The sequence below is a fragment of the Coffea arabica genome, chromosome 1e, assembly GCF_036785885.1.
Source record: "Coffea arabica cultivar ET-39 chromosome 1e, Coffea Arabica ET-39 HiFi, whole genome shotgun sequence".
In the NCBI taxonomy this organism is placed as follows: Eukaryota; Viridiplantae; Streptophyta; class Magnoliopsida; order Gentianales; family Rubiaceae; genus Coffea; species Coffea arabica.
Genome location: NC_092311.1, coordinates 46,801,810 through 46,812,164, shown reverse-complemented (window position 1 = coordinate 46,812,164; position 10,355 = coordinate 46,801,810). Strand labels below are relative to the sequence as shown.

The 10,355-nt window shown below is 36.8% G+C and overlaps 1 protein-coding gene across 3 annotated transcripts; it reads left to right on the top strand.

The window, feature by feature from the left end:
- Window positions 1–9,573, top strand: LOC113707867 (uncharacterized). 3 transcript variants are annotated; one of them, XM_027230248.2, is made up of 19 exons: window positions 1–477; window positions 1,503–1,606; window positions 1,789–1,875; window positions 2,027–2,102; window positions 2,182–2,256; window positions 2,365–2,418; window positions 3,090–3,149; window positions 3,264–3,380; window positions 3,850–3,944; window positions 4,022–4,227; window positions 5,210–5,307; window positions 5,575–5,678; window positions 5,783–5,948; window positions 6,112–6,234; window positions 6,855–6,934; window positions 7,597–7,738; window positions 7,870–7,899; window positions 8,106–8,176; window positions 8,506–9,573. In XM_027230248.2, the coding sequence occupies exons 1-19, from the start codon at window positions 439–441 to the stop codon at window positions 9,323–9,325; spliced, it is 2,547 nt and encodes an 848-aa protein (XP_027086049.1). In that variant the 5' UTR covers window positions 1–438; the 3' UTR covers window positions 9,326–9,573. The 3 variants fall into 3 exon arrangements, with proteins under 3 accessions (XP_027086049.1, XP_027086038.1, XP_071914981.1); XM_027230237.2 differs by having other exon boundaries at window positions 6,852–6,934; XM_072058880.1 differs by lacking the exons at window positions 1–477; window positions 1,503–1,606 and having other exon boundaries at window positions 1,790–1,859; window positions 6,852–6,934.
- The last annotated feature ends 782 nt before the right edge of the window (window positions 9,574–10,355 follow it).

Here is a 10,355-nt window from a genome sequence, read left to right as displayed (position 1 = left end):
AAACAACGCCCCGCAAAAAACACCACCGAGCGGTCCAGCCTATCATAGCCTTCACATCGTTTCTACTCTCCGACTTTTGTACCAAAAAATCGTCCCCTGCCTCCGCCTTTTCTATCTCCTTCTCTCTCCTCCTTGGATCTTTACGGCTGCGCTTTCCATTTTTGATCCGTCTTCAAAATTTTTATTCTTTACTACAAATTAGGGTTTTATAATTACCGCCCTTTCTTTTTATCTCGAATCTTGAGCTCTGCTTCTCTCCTGTCTCTCTGTCTAGGGTTTTTACAGATCTAGTATTCGTTCTTCAGCTCTTCCTTTTTAGCTCAGAGCTTCTTCTACATCCATCTGTATATTTCTCTTTCTCCCTCTACCTATACAGACAAATACAAGTATATTTACACCTACTTGTTCTGTACGCCACCGGCGCCCACGGATTTGAATATGTTTTGGAAGCTTACGGCTCTTTCTGCTTCTTCTCCTGTGAGTTCAACTCGATCCATTTATTTGCGCTTTTATTCATTTTCTTAATTTAATTTTAGACTTTGGTAAGTAGGCTCTGCGAATTTAATTCGTTGAGTTGAAAATTCATGCACGTTGCAGCTGTATATTGAAAATTTGCTAGCTGTTTGTAACTAATTTTTGCTGCACAAGTGCATTTTCGCTAATTATTGCTGTTTCAGATGAAGCATTGGAAATATTGAGCTTTGTCAGTCTATACACAATTTGATATGTTGCTTTTATATGAAATGTTTAATTCAGCAGGTTCTGGATTAGCACATTCTTGCAATTTCATGAATGAAATGTTTGTTTTAGTTTATTTAAGCACCTGAATTTAATTTCTCTTTAATAAATTAGGCGGAGTATTTACTTAGTGAAATGTCACTGGGGTTGCTTTCCTTGATGTGAAATCTCGAGTAGTATCACTACTAGCGCCACATTTCCTCTGCATGTGGTGCCTCTCATAAGTCTTAAGATATGGTGTTTTTCCTTTGCTGGATGATCTACGAATGCTACTTTTGTCCCCATAGAGAGGTTTAGCTGACTACAAGCTTTACTTGTCTCCTTAAAATAAGTATATATAGCTTATTGCTGCCCTTGTTGCTCTCGCTTCATGGAATGAACTTTTGATTATTGAAGTAATGTGCTTTTCTGAGATGTACTTAGTTAGGGGGTGATCCGGTACAAGTAACAGCTTGATGAATTGTACACTTTGAACTTATGGAAAGTGTTGCTGACCAAAGCTTTACCATATTATAAATCTTGTCTGTTGGACTCTGTATCTGTCATTTCCTCACAAGTCTTTCTTTTTTGTTGTTCCTTAAGGATTTTGAATGCTGGTGATTAGCCAGTGATACTAATTAGTTCTGATTTGCCATGGACTGTGTAGGGGTCACATGTATGATTCTCTGAGCCAGGTTTACTGCTTATGAATTCAGTTTTTGTTTGTTTAGAGTAACATTCTAATGTGTTATGATTTTCTTTGTATTTTTTTTATATGTTTCTAGGTTGAATCAGTGTTAGACAAGGAAAACTTCACGTTGGAAGAGCTTTTGGACGAAGAAGAGATAATCCAAGAATGCAAAGCGCTAAACAGTCGGCTTATAAATTTGTAATAGACAATCTTTCTTAAGCTCTACTCCCCTTCCAAAAGAAAGGAAAAAAAAAAAAGAATAAAAATCCACAGAAGAATGGGAGAAAAAACAAAGTGGAAACAAGTAGATTCAGCATCTATAAAATGTTTGTAGCACCTTTAATATATTAAAGGTAATTGTAAATCACTTCTGTTTACAGTTTGAGAGATAGAGCCCAGGTTGAGCAGTTGCTGCGGTATGTTATTGAAGAGCCTCCGGAAGATGCTGACAGTAAGCGAACATTCAAGTAGGTCATTGTGATTCAGTTGGGGGAAAAATGGATAAGCATTTTAAGTATCACTATTATAGTTATGCGAAAATGTCGCGCTTGAATTTTTTTTTCCCAAAGAAATCACAACTTTTACTTTTAATAACACATCTTGGTTATGTTAATTTAGGTTCCCATTCATTGCTTGTGAGATTTTTACATGCGAAATTGACGTTATTTTAAAGACTCTGGTGGAGGAAGAAGAGGTATGGTTGTTGTTACTTATAGGCACACACTATGAACAATTGAGAGGCCTGATGTTTCCATTTGGGTTGTTTGATACAGTTGATGGATTTGCTCTTCTCGTTCCTGGAACCAAATCGTCCTCATAGTGCTTTGCTTGCTGGGTATTTTAGCAAGGTATTTTGTTCTTGTACAAGGAGCTGTGTATGTGATGTTCATTGTGTTTTTGTTTACTGGTGTTTCAGCTAAAGTAAACTGTTTCATGTAGCTTTTGCTGTATTGCAGGTTGTAATTTGCCTCATGTTGCGCAAGACTGTACCACTTATGAATTATGTTCAGGTGATTGAAAAGTAACATCTTCTATTTTTGGGTTGATAGTTGTTGTTTGGCTTTAATTGCTTAAGTTGGATATGTTATCGCTTTTTAATGGAAATTTCCTTGAACTAAATATTTAAGGCTGCTTTAGATAGGCATCCTATGTCAATGAGTGGGGTTTGTATTATGTTGCTTTACATAGGACTTATTTTGTGTTTTCTTCAATAATGAATTTAATTTGAGAATATGAGTTCTCACTACACACAAAGGCTATGCAGGGGAGTTAATCAGCATTTTCATACATTAGCATTTTAAGATTGAAGTGCATAACTGCAGTTGCAAAACTGAACACTCTAGTTCTGTTGCCCAGAAGAAGGTAGTTAGCTTGGTTTATGCTGATTACAGACTAATAATAGTATTTATGCTCAGCTTTCTTTTCATTAAGAAAAATCTTGCATTGATTTTCCTGTTAAGAATCTAAATGACTTAAAATTCATGTTATTTTGTCATTGTGTCTGGGCTTTGTGCATATTCTATTCAAGATTAATGGGATTGGCCAATTTGGTGAGAAGCAAATAGTTTGTCAAAATAGATACAGGAATTGCAATATGCTTTACTGATGAAAGTTGAAACTGAGTTTATCTTATATCTTTGTGATATATCTCGTCTGTTGTTTGAATGCCCCTTTTTGGCAGGCTCATCAGGATGTCTTCCGCCAGCTGGTTGATTTGATTGGCATAACATCCATAATGGAGGTTAGTTGCATCATTCGAAGTGTTACATCCTGTTACATGACCTTCCATATAGTTTGTAAGCTTAATTTAAGGTTCTTTTATCACAACCCTTTTACTGATCAGCTTTGCATACAGGTTTTGGTACGACTTGTTGGCGCTGATGATCACATCTACCCTAACTCCATGGATGTGATGCAATGGCTGGCAGACAGCAATTTATTGGAAATGATTGTCGATAAATTGAGTCCCTCTGTAAGCTAAGAGAACTTTTAGTCTTATGTTAACTTGCTTTCGGAGTGGATGCATGATGCATGACACTTTGAGCATCCAGTGATACAATGAGGCATGTATCACTTTGTTTTAATAATTTTTCAAGGATGTTTTCCTGCATCTATAGTTGATCATGTTGCAATATGCATCATGCGGATTTCCCATGAGCAGGAAATTTCTCTTATAGCAGAAAGCAAACCTAAAAATGTTGAAGTTAAAAAGTTCTTTTCACCTTGTATTGGTCAATTAATACATTTTGGCTCCATTTAAGTGTTGGAATTAGCTTTTCTTAGAAACTATCCCATGGTTAGGTCCCATTATTGTCATGATGGATACTTGATTGTCTTTCATGTGTACATTTCATCAGGTTTTTGAGTTTATATAGTCGAGTATTCTATGTTGCTATAGTAGCACATAGAAATTTATCTGGTGTGTTCTTGATTCTGTCCAGAGTCCTCCTGAGGTACACGCAAATGCAGCTGAAACCCTTTGTGCTATAACCAGAAATGCACCGTCACCTTTGGCCACAAAATTATGTAGCCCAAGGTTTGTGAAAATATGAGCTGATTCAACATTTCTTCTATCTTTGTGAATATGAATATTGTACTTATCTTGTCATGCAGTTATGTTGCAAGGATTTTTAGTCATGCACTTGAAGACTCGCATTCAAAATCAGCTCTTGTTCACTCACTGTCCGTCTGTATATCTTTACTGGACCCAAAAAGATCAATTCCGTCTCCTTTGACGTACTTAATTCGAAGTCAGCATGTATTCGAGTCACCTATACACATAAATCCTGATACAGTTGGAGCTATGCTGCCAAAACTTGGTAAGTCTGTCAGTGTTTATCCATAATTTTTGTAACTAGTGCCATTGAAATCTATGATCTGTAGTATAAGGTTCTCTATCTCACGAGGGAATTTAGAAAGGTTTAGGTGACCTTGTAGAAATGTCAAGCTCATTGGTGATTAATTATTACATGCTTAATGTTCTGATTAGCAACGATCTTATGGACAAATTAGTAGTTCTGTTGTTTTGGCAGATCTTTATGTGTCAATGATTGAACCGTTGTTTGCCAAGCATACCTTTTTTGTCCCTTTGTCACGATAGATTTATTGAACATTATTCTATTCTTGGCTTGTGAAGGGACCTTGTGATCTAACGAGTCTTGTCTCTGATTTAGGTAGTAGCATTTCAGAGACATATAATGGGATGATGAATGCCACCGAGTGGAAACTGTGGCAAATTGTCAGTTTATGTTTGTAGATATTATGTAGGTTCTTACGAAAGTTAGGAGGGGTAAGTGTTGCTGATATTGCATTGACTGGAAATCATCTTAACAGCCTCGATTTCCTGTGAAAGCAAATGAAATTTTGATATCTGAATTTACACCTTTTTTGAAATCCAAATTCTAAATTTTTATTTTCCCTGAAACTTAAATTTACCCTATGACTACTGAAAGTATCTTAATGTTTTATTGAAAATTAGTTCTGTGCATATGCATTCTTATGTGGTAGATACATGATAGAACTCAAGTCTGAACTACTGTTTGTGAGAGGTAGAGGGGGATTCTGTTGTTTGAAGATTCTTTGTCTTATAATGCCTTGTAATTGAAGCTAAACATTATGCTGATTTTAGTTACTTATCCATTTTGGGATCTGGAAAGTGCCAATTTGGGAGTAAATGATTAATTGTACATGTGCTTATTAGTGCAAGAGTGCAGGTGGAGGGGTCAGGGCTGTGGTCAAAATAAAACAAACTTCATCTTCTTTTAGTAATATTTTGTTGTTTTAATTTGTCTTGTGGTGCAGTGGACCTGCTGATGTTGTTAAATGTGTCGTCTGATGAGAAGATCTTACCCACAACATATGGTGAATTAAGACCACCTCTTGGGAAACATCGCTTAAAGGTTTGTCTCTTCAATTGTGCGATAAAGTGATACCAGATTTTATACTTTTGGTGTTGAGTAAAAAAGAAAGTCTCTCTCTCTCTCTCTCTAAAATCCGCTAGTTCCTCCCATTCCATGTCCCTGGAAGAGAAGAAAATTGATTTCTGAAGGCATTGTTTGAGAAATGAGTCAATTGTGAACATGTTGCATAATGTGTCAACAATTGATTTTTGTTAAGTTGTCTGTTTGCAGTTCCACTCTAAATTTGTATTGTTATGCAAATTGTAGATTGTAGAATTCATTGCTGTGTTACTGAAAACTGGAAATGAAGTTGCAGAGAAGGAATTGGTGAGCTCTGGGACTATTAAAAGAATCCTTGACCTCTTTTTTGAGTAAGTCCCCCCAAAAATATTGTGCATTTTGTGCTTTAGTAACGTATTATCAAATGATCTGTGGTAAATGCTTTGATCTTTTTCATTTGAAAAAACTATTTCAGGTATCCCTTCAACAATGCATTGCATCATCATGCAGAGAGTATAATTTATTCATGTCTGGATAGCAAAAGCAATGCAATAATTGACCATCTTTTCCAAGAATGTAATTTGATTGGAAGATTTCTTCAAGCGGATAAGTTTCCTACTGTCACTGGTGATCTTAGTCTGGTAAGTTGTAACATGTATCAAGTAATTGTCTAGTGAAGTACTCGTAACCATTTGAAATCATTGGGCATTTGTGTTGGTTTTGCTTCTTAAATAATCTTTCTTGCTGTTGTTTTTAACTAGGAATTCTTCAAGTTCATATCTAATTATGCATCTCTTCCTGCAGCCTAGTGTACCTGCTGGTGGAAGACAGGCTCCTCGGGCAGGATTTATTGGACACATAACACGCATATCTAATAAAATTGTACAATTGGGAAGCAACGAGTCATCCATTGGAACACATCTTCAGGTGTCAGAAAATAGAGATTTGTTGTTAATATGTTCTCTGTATATGAATTACTATATATATCTTACTTGACTATCATATAGTATTGTGTACTGTATGTTGTTCCAGTTGTTGTAGAATTCTTTTATGGATGTGGTTATTCTATGAAGTATTGAGGTTTTTAAGTTAAAAACCATCTTTCTTTAGAGTTTAAAGCAATTTCCATCCGGAAATCAAGGAGTCATGGTGGGTAGCAAGGACTTCTGGTTATCTTTTTCTGTTTATTGTGCTGAAGTATTGAATTGCCATCTCTTATCTTGTTTTGTGGTTCCTGAGTTCAAGTTTACTTTGCCTTTGGTTGGGATCCGGTGGCATGCAATGAATTCCTTAATGCCCCCTTTATTTCTGTATGTCACAATATCAACTGACATAAATCTGGATCTCATAACTCTTGAGTAACTGCTTCTATCATTGACTTCTTTTGCTGGATACTTGTAGCTTGGATATTGAGTGTCTGATGTTACTGTTGATCTATGAAAATGTTGATTTGTGTGTTTACTGGATGGCTTAATTCCATCTTAGTTTTATTTTCCTAATTTACTATTGCTTCAACTAACATAATTCTAATTTGTTTGCGTTAGGAGAATAACGAGTGGAATGAGTGGCAGTCTTCAGTCTTGCAGGAGCGCAACATAGTTGAAAATGTGTACCGATGGGCTTGCGGGTATGCCTCTTCCTTGACCACTTTGCTTTCCACGGTTCCATGCATGCCAGTTCAGAGGGTTTGTTATGTGAAATATGGAATTGTTGCTTATGTTAAGAAAAGTTCCTCGTTATTGGAGTGAATAAAGAACAACTGTTCATCCTGATGGCCCTTTCTGGTCTGCAAGATTTCGATGAAGATTGTGACATGCATACCTTTGGTGTTTCAACAAATTGAAATTTATTAATCTACAGTTGGGGCCTAATTAGATAAGGGAGATTTAACGGCAGCAATAAGGATTGTCAACATTACAAAATAGGTCTTGACAACAACTTGGGCGGAGAACAAGAAATTTTAAGAAGATAAAAGAGTGATAGGGGAACTAGTTCTGGTACGAAGTAAGAGGAATTACAATTTAAGGATGCTTAATGTGTAATTTTCTATCTCTTTTTTGAATTTACTGTCTTCATATTTTCTTCTCGACTTAGGTATCTTCTTCAGATGCCTAATACATACATACATACATACATGTGTGTGTGTGTGTGTAATTCTAGTCCCCCCTTCTGAATTGACCTGAAGAAGAAACTGCAAAAAAGCCTGGTTTCTAAATAACCTCTCTCTTTCCAAAATGTGAAAGATTACTGATATATTTATATGTTCACGCTACATTTTAACAAGTGCAGCCGGCCGACTGCATTGCAAGACAGGACAAGGGATAGTGATGAGGAAGATGTTCATGGCAGGGATTATGATGTTGCAGCATTAGCAAATAATCTCAGCCAAGCATTCAGATATACCATATATGATAATGATGATGCTGAAGAGGTAGTTACTTTTAAGGATATATAGTTACTTTTTAAGGATATGTAAATATACTGAAACAAATGATTTTTTGTTGCCACTGGAAAACACAAACTTTTGTTTGAATTACCTAAAGAATTTATTGCTTGGTGCAGGGCCATGGAGCTCTTGATCGAGATGACGAGGTAACATGTACAGTCTATCTTCTCTGATTGGATGAGTCAGGAATTATTTTTGAAAATTCAAGTTGATGTCTTGTATCTCGATGATGCCTGAGATACTTACAGGAACATCTCATATATAGGGTCAATGCCTAAAATACTTTCAGGAATTCTTTTTATAGTCCTGACTTTGCTGTTTGAGATCTGGTACAATATTGATCCTATTGCAGGATGTCTACTTTGATGATGAATCTGCTGAAGTTGTGATATCGTCCCTGAGACTGGGCGATGACCAGGGAAGGTTAGTTTGCTTGCTGTTCTTTTGGTAATTAAGGTGCTTGTTCAAGCGAGTCTTGTAACATACAATGTAGACATCATCAATGTCAACTTATTTGCATCCTGTTTATTTTATCTTCTCCAACCAGTTAGCTTTTCCACTGTGACCTAGTAATGAGAAATGTGTTGGAGGAAATGTACTCCCCAGCTGCTGTCAATGAAGGCAGCTTATGTGATATTTAATCTTCAATGCTTTTAAGAATGGCTAATGTTGTGTTGTTGGCTCTCCAGTCGAGGCTGTCAGTTTTTATCTATTAGCGTCTAATGTAGACATTCTATGTTTTCTTGCTGCAGTCTGTTCACAAATTCCAACTGGTTTGCTTTCCAAGATGATAGAGCTGGTGATGCACCTATGAGCACCTCAGCAACTGAGATGATGGATGAGATTAACTTGAATGGAACATCCAATTGTGGTAACAGCAGTAGTGATGATGAAGTGGTGGTTGGAGAGGACGATGAATTGGCTGATGGTAAAAATTCTGCAAGTGGTACATCCAGTTCTAGTAATGGTATCCTCAATGGGTTTAGTGGAGAAAATTCGGTAAATGAGGGGGATGAGAAGGAGAAGACAGGTGCTTCTGGTGACATGGGTTTCTTCCGATTTGAGTCACCAGACAATGACGATCTCTTTGGTGACAGGCCAATACCTGACTGGGTGGCATGGGGTGAGGCATCAGATTTCCAAGTTAGTGGATCAAGTGTAAACCCTTTTGATGATCAGAGCAACTCTGACATTGTCCCTAAAACAGTGGAGCCAGTGGTGACCCCCGTTAGTTCATCTTCAAGTGGAGACTGTGTATCCAACGGTACTACCTCCCCTTCTGCAGATTCTAGCGGCAGTTCATCTGGATCTGATTCAAGTCAAAAGGCCGTGTCAGTACCCTCTTTGTTTGAAGAGGATGTTGAATTTGTAGGTGTAGAGTTAGAAGGGACAGAGAAGGCAATGGAGCAGGCTCTCAAGGAGGGGATTGTTGGGGGAGCAGGTCCATTGAAGAGGACCATAGCTCCCAAAGTGCCAGAAAAGGAGAATCCAGATGATGATGGAGTTGGTGTAAAGGAATATAACGATGCAAACTACTGGAGAGTTGATCAAGAGGTTGCAGTGTTGGAGTAACTCTGGCGTGATCTCTTTGTGTGGAAAGTTTGAATCTGAGAGCTGATGGTTGGGGTTGGGGATCCCATACCTAGATTGGGGTTGGTTTCTTATGCTGCGGGATATGATGTACAGTATATTTTTGTTTCAACTGAGAATTATGACGCTAGGCTACATAGTTATTAGTGATTATTTATTGTTATATTTCTTGTCTATTTCAATTTCGGTTGAATATTTCTGAGTTTTATTCTCATCATAATTTTGCGGAATTTACTCTGGCGGCAGCTAAGCGTCCAGTCATTTGCCAATCAGCCGCCGTGTAATATGGACGTGGAATTTTATTTGTCGACCTGCTCTTTGCATCCTGCCCCCTATTTTCCTGTCAGGATTTCTTTTACATGTACGTGTACAATTGGATTGGCATCTCAGAAGATCATGGGTCTCGCAAAGGTCTTGAAACTTGTGCTAAATTTTGATAGGCGTCTCTTTTCAGAGCTGTAGAATGGTATATTAAGAAGAAATAATTGTGATGCCACTAAAATCAAACCGCTGCAACCATAATATATGAAAAGAGAGATGCATGGGATTTTACTATTTCAGTGATAGGATTCTTGTACTTGATTCTTTTTTCTTTTTTTTTTTCTTTTTGTCCAAAGGATCAATTGCGGTCCTCATACACCCCTTGATCTTCATTGGGACATAGAAACGGATTAAAGAACAAATTCTAGCTCTGTAAAAAATAATATGTGATTGGACGGTATATTTATTATATCAACATATTTTGTAAGACGTGGTTGTATCTCAATCTTCTATGATTTCACGGGTTTTTATTTTTGTTATACTTTTTTCCTTCATTGATGGTCAACACAAACAGTCTAGGTAAGATATATTAATGACTTCAAAGAAATAATTACCAGAAGCACCTATTTGAAAAGAATATATATATATATATAAATATATGTGTGTGTGTATATATATATAGTTTCAGGATAATGTCTTTAAATTTGGGATTCAACCACCTGAAAAAATCATATGTCCATGGATTTTACGA

Coding starts and splice junctions, on each gene's coding strand:
- LOC113707867 (XM_027230237.2), top strand. CDS start 439: ATGTTTTGGAAGCTTACGGCTCTTTCTGCTTCTTCTCCT. Junction 2,257..2,364: donor TTGCTGGGTATTTTAGCAAG/GTATTTTGTTCT, acceptor GCTGTATTGCAG/GTTGTAATTTGCCTCATGTT. Junction 8,177..8,505: donor CTGGGCGATGACCAGGGAAG/GTTAGTTTGCTT, acceptor TTCTTGCTGCAG/TCTGTTCACAAATTCCAACT.